Source organism: Rhinopithecus roxellana, chromosome 3 (assembly GCF_007565055.1).
Source record: "Rhinopithecus roxellana isolate Shanxi Qingling chromosome 3, ASM756505v1, whole genome shotgun sequence".
NCBI lineage: Eukaryota > Metazoa > Chordata > Mammalia > Primates > Cercopithecidae > Rhinopithecus > Rhinopithecus roxellana.
Genome location: NC_044551.1, coordinates 71,104,443 through 71,118,170, shown reverse-complemented (window position 1 = coordinate 71,118,170; position 13,728 = coordinate 71,104,443). Strand labels below are relative to the sequence as shown.

The 13,728-nt window shown below is 42.2% G+C and overlaps 1 protein-coding gene across 4 annotated transcripts in view; it reads right to left on the bottom strand.

Annotated features, from left to right (window-relative positions):
* Positions 1–13,728, bottom strand: part of EGFLAM (EGF like, fibronectin type III and laminin G domains) — a 201,040-nt gene that overhangs the window by 94,066 nt on the left and 93,246 nt on the right. For all 4 annotated transcript variants that reach the window (XM_030927902.1, XM_030927904.1, XM_030927901.1 and 1 more), the window contains exon 5: positions 12,245–12,380. In XM_030927902.1, coding sequence (XP_030783762.1) covers positions 12,245–12,380 — 136 coding nt within the window. The remainder of the gene's footprint in view (positions 1–12,244; positions 12,381–13,728) is intronic.

Below are 13,728 nucleotides of genomic sequence, written 5' to 3'. Positions count from 1 at the left end.
TTTCCACATTAAACCTACCAAGACACAATGGGATGCTTTCTGGAGGACGCGGGGTTACTTGATGGCTCCCTCCCTAAGTATTTTCTCTCACATTATTCCTTCTAAGCATCATCTCAGAAACAGAATTAAAAAGACTTTCCTCCAGACAATCCCATGCCTTGAATCTGATTCTACTACGACACTGATTAGATCACCTTCCAGTATAATTTTATACTTCTGTCTTTTCTCCGGGGCTGTGAGCTCATTAAACATGGTGATTTTGTCTTCTTCATCTCCGTGTTCCTTGGGATGTCTGCATGATCTTTCAAAGATGGAAACACTACCAGTCCCTTTCTTGCTTAACAACTTTCCATAGTTCCCTATTCCCTTCAGGATACATATGGGCTCCTCCATAAGGCCTTTGTTTGGTGTGATCCTCGCCTACCCATCTCTCACCCCACAGAGCTCCAGGCTTTCTAAGCAATTCCAGGAACATTTTCTTCTTGCCTCCAAGCCATTGCTTAAGTGGCTTCCTCAGCCTAAGCCTTTCACGTTGCTTCCTCCCTCCCCTTTTGCCTGGTAATCTCTGATGTGTCCTTCTTTGCTCCCATAAGAAGCCTTCCTTCCTTCAAAACCAGGTCAGATCAAGCTTATGTTTCTCTAGGTTCCTGGTGGCCATGCCTGCCTACAACACTCACTACTCCTCTGAACTCTGTCCATCTGCATTCCCCAGTAGACTGTCCAAGGATAGAGTCTACAGCTTATTTATTCATCCCTAAATCTCTTGTATGTTTTTCACATGAGATGCTCAATACATACATGTTTGTATGAACATATGCTCATAGGAGGTATCCAATAAAGGGTGATTGAGCTGAATTAAAATATCTTCAGAATTCAACTTAGAAATAGCATGATGCCCTAAATCAGGGTCGGCAAATTCCAGCCAGCTGCCAGTGTTAGTAAATAAAGTTTTACTGGAACACAACCATACCCATTTAGGTACTGTTTATGGCTGCTTTCTTACTACAGTGGCAGAGTTGAGCATTTGAGACAGAGTTCATACAGCTGGCAAAGCACAGAATATTTACTATCTGATCCTGTGAGAAAAAGTTTACCAACCTCTGATCTAAGACAACAGCATGCTTTAACCTGGCTTGTGCCACTTTGACAATCCAATGAAGCCTATGAACCCCTTCTCAGAGTGATGTTTTTAAATGCATCAAATATATAGGTTCACAAAGGAAATCAACTATATTGAAAAGAATGATCAAAATAATAAAAATCATGAAATAAAATACTTCTTTAATAATACATTAAATTTAAAAATGTAGCAATGGATTTAATAACTATACTAATTTTAAAATAGTGATAAACATAACTGCTATTTCAAGATATGTGCAACCATTGTAACCGGATAAGAAAATACCTGTGATTCTAATGTTGATAGCGTCACAAGAATTGTTAATATGATTGTGATTTATTGTCTACATTCATTTTTGAAGAAAATGCTAAATTTCCATTGGTAAAACTAAGGATATATATATTTTTTCCAATCCAAGTCCAGGGACCCCTTGAATTCTATCCAGGAAACCCTTCGGGATCTATGGACTGCCGGTTAAACACCCTGCTCTAAGAGAAGAGATGTGATCCCATAGATTACCCAGGGCAAACACAACAGGGGTGAGAGAAAACCTCCTGCTCAGAAAAGCCTCTGACTCTGTCAATTTTACAGACTGGTTTTATGCAGGATTTGCTCTACACTAAATGAATTGCAGAGAAAAGTCCAAAACTACTCAGTAGTCAAAGATGAGAAAAAAAAAAAAAAGATGTATTATTTGACCTTCAGCTTTCAGCCTTCTTTCTTTAGGTACAAATTGGTTTAACCTAACCAAATGACAAACAGATGGATACAACGGGGTTATGATAAACTCAGCTGGCAATTTGTCCCAGGTGGGGCAATAGGCGAGCACACTTCATTTACAGTTTACAAATGGCTCCCAAAGCTGTTTCATAATTCAATTTATGTCAATTGCCATCAATCTAACCAGAGATTATATCAGGAATGCTTAGGGTAGGAGGAATTGAAGCTTTACGGGATCCATTTGCCAAACTATAGGCTGGACTTCTTTAAATCCTTTAAAGTAGCCCTTCCCTTAGGGCCTGAGCAAAGGGACTTCAGCTTCTGGAATTTCTAAGACCAGGTGCCAGTCTAGAAGGTGGTTCTAAGATTTTCAGTTTCAAAACTAAAAGTATGGAAAAGAATTCTTTGTGAAGCAGCACTTGTTGCCTGTCATATAAAATCCCAGCTGACATCCAAGCAAGCTCATTCTTGCTTATATCTAATTCTATTGCTGATGGTAATGAAAGCTCATACTTAAATAGCAAAACTTCTAACACTTTTTTTTTGAAAAGAAAGGGGCTTTGGGGGGTTGTTTTTTCCCATTTCCCCCCAAAAGTAACTGTATAAGAATAATTCTTTAAATATTTTCAATTCTAACTTTTGGGGGCTAGCAACCCAACATCAGATTACATCATTCTTAAATATTGCAGTCATATGCCCAAGTTTTACTATATATTCCAGTAAAATGCTATGAAGAACGGTGGCAGTTTACTTAGTTACTATGATGAGCTCTAAGACATGAATTTGCATTCCACATGAAATAAAATCACAGTAGGAACTTTCAAGTTAGTCATACACATTTAGGTATTATCTGAAGCTTTACCACATCTTGAGATTGCTTTTATGATGAAAAACTGATAGCAATAAATAAACTTTCAGCTGGGATTGAAGTGGGGCATTGGTGAGGGGTCGGGGGATGCATATGATCTTTGTTGGCTTTTACATGGTTTTTATTTCTGTAGTGGGTGAGGTCAGATGTTGGTTACCATTGTGGCCTCTGATATTGGTGGTAAAGGATTCATTGAATTACTTGGGGGTAATGCTTTTTACATTATTTACTCAAAAATAAGTAACTGTTAGTGTGAAGATACATTTGCATGTGGCTCAGGTTAAAAAAAAAATCAAAAATCCTCCATGAGACATTCTTCTAAGTGCTGTATAGAACTTTTCATTTCTGCAACCCTTCTGAGGTAGCTACTATTACCATCCATATTTTACAGCAGAGGAAAGTAAGGCTTAGCAGGACTAAGCGGCTTGCTCAGGGATCTAGCTAGTTGCTGGCATCCTCTAGATCAAGCTTGTCCAACTCACTGTTTGAGGGCCACATGTGGCCCAGGCCATCTTTGAATGTGGCCCAAAATAAATTTGTAAACTTTCTTAACACATTATGAGATTTTTGTTTGTTTGTTTGTTTGTTTAGTTCATCAGCCATCAGTGTGTTTTACGTGTGGCCCAAGACATTTCTTCCTCTTCCAATGTGGCCCAGGGAAGCCAAAAGATTGGACACCCCTGCTCTAGATCAATCCCATGACTACCTGTGTCCAAACACTTACCAGCACCTATTTGACACGTGGTGTGTTTACAGTGCTATGTGCTATATTCCACACAAAGGAGCAAGGTAGACGTTGCCTTCATGTTCCAAGAAGAAGACAGACCTTGAAAAAGTAATTAACTATGAGTGTGTTGAGTATTGAAAGTAAATGTTGGAGGTATAGCTAACCTAATCTGGGAGTAGATGAACGTAGTCAGGCAGGGCTTCCTGGAGGAAGTGACGCTTAAAGAGGAGTCCTGAAGGATGAACAAGAGTTGGTTAAGTAAGGAGGTAGAAGAGCTATCCTGACAGGATAGCAATCATAAAGACTTGTAGCCAGGGAGGGTACAGTGGCTCATGTCTACAATCCCAGCACTTTGCAAGGCCAAGGTGGGTGGATCACTTGAGGTCAGGAGTTCGAGACCAGCCTGGCTAACATGGTGAAACCCCAAGTCTACTAAAAATACAAAAAAAAAAAAAAAAAAAAAAAATCAGCTGGGCATGGTGGCACATGCCTGTAATCCTAGCTACTCGGGAGGCTGAGGTAGGAGGATTGCTTGAACCTGGGAAGTGGAGGTTGCAGTGAGCTGAGATCACACCGCTGCACTCCAGCCTGGGTGACAGAGCGAGACTAGATTCTACCTGAAAAATAAATAAATTAATTAAATTAAATAATTTGAAAACACACTTGTAGCCAGGAACAAGCAGGCTACGTAGGAAAGCAGACAAGACCCATTGAGAAAGCCATATAGGAATAGTTGGCATTGATTGAGCACTTACTAAGGGCTCGGTGCTGTTCTAGGCATTTCATGTGTGTCAACTCATGTAATTTCATAATAACCCCATGAGGCAAGTAAATTATTATCCCCATTCTGTTGTCTGAGGCCCTGAGAAGTTAAATAACCCACCAAAGATCACACAGCTTAGAAGTGGTAGAGACAAGGTTTGCACTAGGGAGTCCAGCCAGAGCCTGTGTGTTACTCAATCCGTCCATACTGCCTCCCCTACATCTTGATACTAGATGAGCAGAGTCACAGGATTTGAGATGTCACATATCCAGCATGCCTTAATTTGCAGAGAAAGAAACTGAGGACTGGAATCAAGCAACTTCGCCAGGCTTAGAGGCTGGTTCAGAACTGTCTCTTCTGATTCCACATTTGTACACACTTAAAACCTCAAGAGATGATACCATAAATCAGGCTATAAGCCTCAATTCTGAATGAGAAACTCCTTTAACCTTCACAGCTTTTGACCTTGACCATGAGTCAAATCACATCATCCCTTACAACTGTTCAAAGAAAATCCATCCTCTGTTCAGCTTCCATTCTGAATCCCAGACTTGATCTTCATTTCAGTAACAGCCTTTGCAGGGTCACTTCCTGTGAGAAAACTAATTAAGTTTCTTTGTTACTTACAGAATATGGAAGTCTATGATGAGATGGAAGGAGAGATGACTTTTAACAAAAATATCAATTTGCGAGTAATACTTTAAAAAACCCACCCAGGTTGCATGACCTTGAAATTCTCAAATGAAACCAATATGTAGGTGCTGCAATCCACCTAGAAGCAGCCCTGTGTGAAGATGAATTCTTCAAGTCTTATTATGGAAGGCATCTGCCAGGGACCAGAGAATTATTTAGGCAGAAAAGTTGGAAAGGAAGAAGAAGGGAAGCATTGCTCCTTCTCACTTATTAATATAAATATCTTACATTGAGATTTAGAGATCAATGTTTCTTGACCTGAATCCCTAAAGCATACACAGACATGTTCTGAACTTTCACATGTACCCAAAATAAGCCAATAGTAGACTTTGTGTGTGTGTGTGTGTGTGTGTGTGTGTGTGTGTCTGAGTCTCACTCTGTCGCCCAGACTGGAGCGCAGTGGGGTGATCTAGGTTCACTGCAATCTCCGCCTCCTGGGTTCAAGCAATTCTTGTGCCTCAGCCTCCCGAGTAGCTGGGATTACAGGCATGTGCCACCACCCCCGGCTAATTTTTGTATTTTTAGTAGAGATGGGGTTTCACCATGTTGGTAAGGCTGGTCTCAAACTCCTGGCCTCAAGTTATCTGCCTCTTTGGAACTGGGATTACTGGGATTACAGGCATGAGCCACAGCACCTGGCCAATGGTGGACTTTTAAACTAAAAACAACCGTTGCTGAGCTTTAGCCTGCCCTGTCCAGCAAGTAACAATGCAAAGCTCTGAAGCAGTTTTAGCCAATAAGGTGACACCTTCAGAAAAACTGTAGGCAAGTTAAATGAAAACTATTTTTCACCTTTATCCAACTCGATAGACAGTATACGACAGGATGGCACCCCAATTGGAACTTCAGTGATGAGGAACGTTTTTCCAGGTCTTTGGTTTTCATTGCCACCATACTATATATTATTTGCTTATGAGAAAGGCACTTACCCTGGGGAAATTCTTAGGCAGAAGGAGGAAGGTTTCTCAGATATTTATAGCCAAGATATTTCAAAACATACGTAGCTGTATTTATGCTTGGTTCTTATTTTAATAAACACTAAGCATTGCTGCCCCCAAAGAAATTTTCAGTGTCACTTTAGAAAAGAAATATTCTCCTTCACCTCAAACACATGGCTTTTGTGTTTTAAAAAAGCAAGTAAAAGTGTTTAAAACACTGCAAAATATGTTACGGCCTGAAGGCTTACTCAGAACTTGCCTCTTCAGATCTTTTCTAAAAATCTATGGCTACAAAGAAAGCTAACAAATAGCCTCCAGACCAACTTTGGGGGCGATCATGAAGATTCCTGCCATCTAAAAGCTTTTATTCTGCCTGGGCCTGAGACCAAGCTCTTCTCTGAGGCAGTTACTGAGAGCGCCTTCAGGGTGCTCACACCTGAGGTGTCCTCTATTTTGGGGGTAGTAGAAGCTGGATGAAGAACAAAAATTTGCTTGGTCCTAAGCCCTTGACTCAAGATGTCATCATATTATGCATAAGGTCTACTTGAAATATCATGAAAACTAGCAAATAAGTAAGTAGTCAGCACTCCCATACCCTGGTCTCATAATTTTTAGATTAATCTTCTATTAACCAGAGGTCTCACTCTGTTGCCCGAGCTGGAATACAGTGGCACAATTATAGCTCACTGTAGCCTAAAACTCTTGGGCTCAAGTGGTCTTCCTGCCTCAGCTCCTGAGTAGCTGGGATTTCAAATGTGAGATAGCTTTCCTGGTTTAGTTGAATATTAAAAAAAAAAAAAAAAAATTTCACTTGAACCCGGGAGGCAGAGGTTGCAGTGAGCCGAGATCGTGCCACTGCACCCCAGCCTGGGCGACAGAGCAAGACTCCATCTCAAAAAAAAAAAAAAAAAAAAGAAAAGAAAAAATTTGTTAGACTATCTCCTAACAATGTCTTTGAAATCTTTATCTCCATCGAATAGCAAATAAGAAGAGTAACCCATGTAGAAGTGACCATGAAGACAGAGAGAGGACTGGAACCTTACCTTCCAGTGACAGAATTTAGACAAGAACTTCACATTAAGCTATCTGAATCTGAGGATAACTTCTGAATCTAAGAGTCCTGCCTCTTAGATGTATAATAATAAGGACCTTTTGGCTCACACAGAAACCTGTCATGTGTATTTCTGTACACAGGAAGTAGAAAAAGGAATTCACTATTAAACATTAAATGGACCTCTCTGGGGAAAATAAAATAACTGAAGACAACGGTCCCCCCACCCCCCACCCAAAGCCTTTCATCCTTTCTTACTGTCTTAGTCTCTTTGGACTGTTATAATGAATACCATAAACTAGGTAACTTATAAACAACAGAAATTGATTGCTCACAGTTCTGGAGGCCAGGAAGTCCAAGATCAAAGTGCCAGCAGATTCAGTGTCTGGTGAGGGTCCATTGACTGGTGAGGGTCTGCATTCTTTTCTTTTTTTCTTTTTGAGACAGGGTCTTACTCTGATGCCCAGGCTAGAGTGTAGTGACATGATCATGGCTCACTGCAGCCTTGATCTCTGAAGCTCAAGTGATCCTCCTGCCTCAGCCTCCTGAGCAGCTGGAACTACAGTATGCAATACCACACCTGGCTAATTTTTTAATGTTGCCCAGGCTGAGGGTCTCCTTTCTGGTTCATAGATGGCATCTTATCACTGTGGTCTTACATGGTGAAAGGGGTGAGAGACCTCCTGGGCCTTTTTTATAAATGGCACTAATCCTATTCCTGAGGGCTCTGCCCTCATGACCTAACCACGTCCCAAAGACCTCATTCTAATACTATCACCTTGGGTGTTCGAATTTAACGTATGAGTTTTGTGGAGGACATAAACATTGAGACCATACGTAGCACACACAAACTACAGTTTCAGAGTTAGAGCCCAGGGAAGCTCTTTCTGAACATACATTCACTCACTTATAATGGGATAGGCTCTGAGATGTTTACAAATGGATTTATTTTGCAGCCAGACATTAAATGCTGCAATAAGCTACGGAGGCTTTCTTTCAGGAATACATCAAACAGCAGCCTAAGATGAGGTTTCTCATTTCCTCAGCCAGCAGGGCTCTGGGCAGGCTGGGTCTAAGCTTCCATCTCTGAAGGTAGGTCACAAACATGAAAGGACTTGGGGATTCATAAAAAGAGCACTGGGCCGGAAGTCAGGAGAATTTGGTTCTAATTTTATTCTGTCCCCAACCAGTCATTTTATCTTGGCAAAGTAACTTATGCAATGGAGTCTCAATTTCTACTTTTGTGAAAGGGAAATAATGGTACTGTAGGATGGAAACAGATACACACTGAATGTCTACATGTAGAGATACTTTATGAGGAGTATGAGCAAGAGCTCTGCAATGAGGGTTGCATTTGCTTGATATTACAGAGGAGGAAATAAGGGTTCTGAGAAAGGATAACTTGGCTGAAGTTACAAATTCTGGAAGAGATAGAGGCAGAATTCCTAGCACAGGGGATGTAACAAGCGACTGGGCCTTCCCATATTCCCATATTCCATTTGGAATTCAACAACGTACGAGAATTCTAAATTTGAAGCTAACCTTCCAGACACTGTGAAGGTATTTGTCAAGGTAAAGAGATAAATATGTATCAGCAGTTGGTTGGAACGGCATACAATTTTAAAATATACATAAGAAGCCAGGTGTGGTGGCTCATGCCTGTAATCCTAGCACTTTGGGAGGCTGAGGCGGGTGGATCACCTGAGGTCAGGAGTTTGAGACCAGCCTGACCAACATGGTGAAACCCCATCTCTACTAAAAATACAAGAATTAGCCAGGCGTGGTGGTGGGTGCCTGTAATCCCAGCTACTCAGAAGGCTGAGACAGGAGAATCACTTGAACTCGGGAGGCAGAGGTTGCAGTAAGCCAAGATCATGCCATTGCACTCCAGCCTGGGTGACAAGAGTGAAACTCTGCCTCAAAGTATACATATATGAATTTGAGACCTTGAGCCCCTTAGATATTAGATATTAGAGAGCTCTGAATGTTAAAATGCATTTTAATTGGAATTATACTTGTACATAACACCCACATATACCTTATACTTTTGTAGGTTTTTAACATCAACACAGCTTTTTCTTACACAAAGCTCTTTCTCTTTCCCATATTTTCAAGAATATCACTTGATCCTCCTAACCATACACTATAAGGCTGGAAGATGTCATCGCCCACGTTTTACAGATAAGGAGTTTGTAGCCGATGCCTCTGGGGTCATGCCACCTCCCCTTGTCCTACTTCTGATTTCAGCAGCAGCTGTGGCATGGACAGTTCTTGGAGGGCTCAGACTCGCCTCCTGCAGCCAGCATGTGACCTCAGACACATGCTGTGCTCTTGTTACTCCTCACCTCTCCGGACTCCCCGCTTCATCATAAAATGTGGGGGAGTTATACCCTCAGGGGCAATGCTCAAAGTGGATCCATGTCTCCTGCCTTTTTCATGGTCAATGTGAGAAGAATTCTGTGGGTTTCAGAGAGATCTCAATGGAATCAAGACCCCAGTGAAGATCCCATTGCCTACAGCAGTGACTTAACTAACACACGCTTATATATATCCTCCTTTCCTGTCTCATTCTCCCCACTCTCTCATTCCCACTTCCAAATAAATTATTTGCACCCAATTCCTTATCTGCAGCTCTCTTTTGAGGGGACTCCACACTATGAGAGGCATCAAGGCTCAGTAGGGGAAGTAACCTGTACGGGGCCACACGGCTGCCAATAGAGAAGGCGGCACTCTCTCCCAGTTCTTCTGTCTGAATCCAGTGACTCTCTTTCATCTTCTACTTTCAGGCATGCACACAAGGTTAATAAACTGCCATTTCTACCTTATATAGATATAGAGAAAATTTTAAAAATATGTGTTTGAACAAAAAATCAATAATAAATAATGCTTACCTTTGCTCAGGGTTACACGGATTATCTTCCAGGCTACCATAAAAACATAAAAAAACTGTGCTTTTTTTTTTTGGAGACAGAATCTCATTCTGTCCCCCAGGCTGGAGTGCAGTGGTGTAATCTCAGCTCACTGCAACCTCTGCCCCCTGGGTTCAAGCAATTCTCATGCCTCAGCCTCCTGAGTAGGTGGGATTACAGACATCCACTACCATGCCCGGCTAAGTTTTGTATTTTTAGTAGAGATGGGGTTTCACCATGTTGGTCAGGCTGGTCTCGAACTCCTGACCTAGGTGACCTGCCTGCCTTTACCTCCCAAAGTGCTGGGATTGCAGGTGTGAGCCACCGCGCCTGGCCAGAACTGTGCATTTTTCAAAATTTTAAAGTATTACATCTTCTTTGCTGGTGTTGTCTAATGTATCTGTGGAAGTAAATTATAAATGTTAAGTTTTGCCCCAAGTTTTATAGATGAGAAAGCTGAAGTTTTAGGATTTTTAGTGTAGCACATTTAACCAGTATTGGAACCAGGATTAGAATCTTTTTTATTTTAGGGATATTCCAGGTTTTGCCTACAAAATCTGTTCAATGGCAGTGGTGTAGATTATCTTCAATGCAAAGCATTGTTCCGGGGCTTTGCAGTGGGCATTATAAAAAAAAAAAATTCTTAGAATCTGTGCCCCTTTTTTCCAGTAATTGTACCACAGTTTTCCTTTGAGGATCCAATCCTCTTGAATACTCAATCCACGTAATCCAGGTTTGAGTGAACAACCCGCTGTTAATTCCAGAGCTTGGAATATGACCAGTGCCTGACCAGTCAATGAATTCTCCCCACACGGGCCACAGTGACTTGTGCAAAGGATGGAAAGGGAACTCAGCTTGGCCAATGAGAATAAATATTGAGATTTTGCTGGGTCCATGGAGAAAGCTACTCTCCTTCCTAGGGAGATAGGCTGGTCACTGCAGGTCTTGACTGCCTGGTGGCCATTTTGCCACCATATAGGAAAAGTCATCTAAATGTGAAGCCACTAAAGCAGAGAGGCGCATGGAGTCATACTGCTGAATTGACACGGATCTAGCCTCCCCTGAATTTAGATTTGCTGCTGGACTTTACAGTTACAAGAGCTGATGCATTACTGCCTCATCTTCTCCTTTCACGCTTCTGACACTTGCAATTTAACAAGTCCTGTGTGAAACGCTCCGTACTCAAGCATTAAAGAGATTCAGTGCAGTACCTCACCTCTGAAGAAACAAATATCTGCTTTCCATTACCAGGGAATAGGCTAGGAAGTCAAGACACAGAAGCAGAGCTAAACAAATCTTGGGAGAATCCTTTGTCCCAGTTTCAGAGAACCTTAGGAATGAGGTTCTGAGCCAGTCTCTTTATGAATGCAGAAAGCAGCAGGCCTCAGACAAGCCTCATCACCTTTAACGTAGAGAATCCCAACTCTACAAGCATTGTTTTCAGACTCACTCACCAGCCACTGCTTCCATTCAAAATCAAACAGCAACTACAGTTCAGAGGAAATACCTTAGACTGGGAATTCTTTCTGTTGACCTTTGTTTTCCTTTCTCTATTTCTTTAAAATTACGTAGCAGTACTAACTTGAGAATAAATGCTTTAATATCTGTAAAAAATGTCCAGTCACTCTACCCTCTGCTAAGCTGAATAATAAGAAATGGAGAGGCAGATGAAAGAAAAACGTTGAGGCCAAACCAAGACACTTGTCCCAAGGCAATAGGGACATGAAAGAAACAATGGGTTGTCCTTGTTTTTAAAAGATTTTTTCCCTGCTCCTAAGAAACAGCATCATCAAATATTTACTTTGATATATAATATTTCAAAGCCAGGAGGGCAAGGCTCATGCTTTGAAATGTAGGCAGGCTTATCAGAAATGGTACCTCAGCAGTTTTCAGAGCCTAGAACAGTCTCTGACTGTGCCAGGGAAATGAGGAAGAGGTATGTGATACAGACAGGTTTACCGGACGACCCACCAACAAAGAGGTGGGGGATCATTACTGGCCCAAGTATATACACTGGCTTCCAAGCCTGTGTTCACTCTTAAATATACACGTGGTAGAGACCTGGAGGTGACTCTCCTCATTGTCTTACATCAGGCTTGGAATTCTGACATCTACACATTTTTTTTTTCTTTTTTTTTTTTAGATGGAGTCATGCTCTGTTGCCCAGGCTGGAGTGCAATGACATGATCTCGGCTCACTGCAACCTCCACCTCCCAGGTTCAAGGGTTTCTCCTGCCTCAGCCTCCTGAGTAGCTGGGATTACAGGTGCATGCCACCATGCCCAGCTAATTTTTGTATTTTTAGTAGAGACAGGGTTTCACCATGTTGGCCAGGATGGTCTTAATCTCCTGACCTTGTGATCCACCCACCTCAGCTTCCCAAAGTGCTGGGATTACAGGTGTGAGCCACCATGCCCGGCACACATTTGACTTTTGAATGTGACATACAGACTTACCTGATGAATTCCACAGAATAGTATTGAATAGGGGCGCTTCCTTCACTTGCTCCAGGTTTCCAAGACAGGGCCACCTCAGAATCCGAAACCACAATGACATGTGGCTGCTGGGGAGCTGCCGGAGGCAGGCAGGAATCTAGGTGGGACAACAAATACAACTAGACTAGGCTGGTGGTCTCAGCCGTTGGAGAGGTTTAATATAATACATAAACAGCACGAGTGCTTCCTATACCCAAAATATCTCTGTTCAGAACAGCCTCAAAACCCAAACCAAACAAATACAAAAACATAATCACAACTTGATCACTGTGTGAGGTTCGAATCAATGAGACTGGTCTTCCCTTCTCCTGGCTGCACCCCTGACTGCAAATCCAATGAATTATGTCCCAGTCACTAATCCTGGGACACACAGTGGTTAAGTTTCCTGGAAAACCTTCTATCACATTCTCAACTCCTAACAGCCTTCCATCTGTGTTTGTATTGTCAGAACTGATATTTACCTTCAAGGAAAATTAAATGCTTACAATCACTGCCAATCATTCTTTTCTCTGTGTGTTTTGCCCCTGACAATCAGAATGCATAGTAATGGTAGGTCATTTGGGAAATGCCCTTCTATGTAAAGAGGTAGGAGTCACCCATGAGCCCATCACCTCAAGTGACCACTGTTTCTGATCACATCCAGACACACACATCTCCTAGCCTTTGTTCACACTACTCCAACTGCCTGGGAGACCTTTCCTGTCTTTTCTTCCTAGCAAAATCCTATGCATTTTTTTGTAACTCAGGCCAAAGCTAGGACTCCTTCTGAAAGCCTGTGAGGCTGGGGCAGAGGAAGTGTGCCCTCCCGTGTGCTCCACAGCCTCCGGTGCAGTCCTTAGAAGTGCTGCTGTCACCAGGTGCAGTGGCTCATGCCTGTAATCCCAGTACTTTGGGAGGCTGAGGCAGGTGGATCACAAGGTCAAGAGTTTGAGACCAGCCTGGCCAATATGGTGAAACCCTGTTTCCACTAAAAATGCAAAAATTAGTCAGGTGCAGTGGCGTGTGCCTATAGACCCAGCCACTCGGGAGGCTGAGGCAGAAGAATCGCTTGAACCCGGGAGGTAGAGGTTGCAGTGAGCCAAGATTGTACCACTACACTCCAGCCTGGGTGACAGAATGAGACTGTCTCAAAAAAAAAAAAAAAAAAAAAAAAGAAGTGCTGCTGTCACTCATTTGTCATTGGCTTCTCCTTCCACAAAAAGCTCCTTGCCAGCAGTGACCACCATCAACCCAACTTTGTACCCTACTGTCCAGCTTGGTGCCACCTCTAAAAACATTAGTTGCATTCCCTTTGCCTATAAATCTCTTCTCCCACTCCCCTTCCTCACCTTCTTAATTCCTACTTACCTGTCAGATCTCCATTAGTTGTCATCTCTTCAGGGAATTCTTCCCTTATCCCTGTGTTGTATGTTCCTACAGTGCTGAAGCACCTATCACACTCTGTG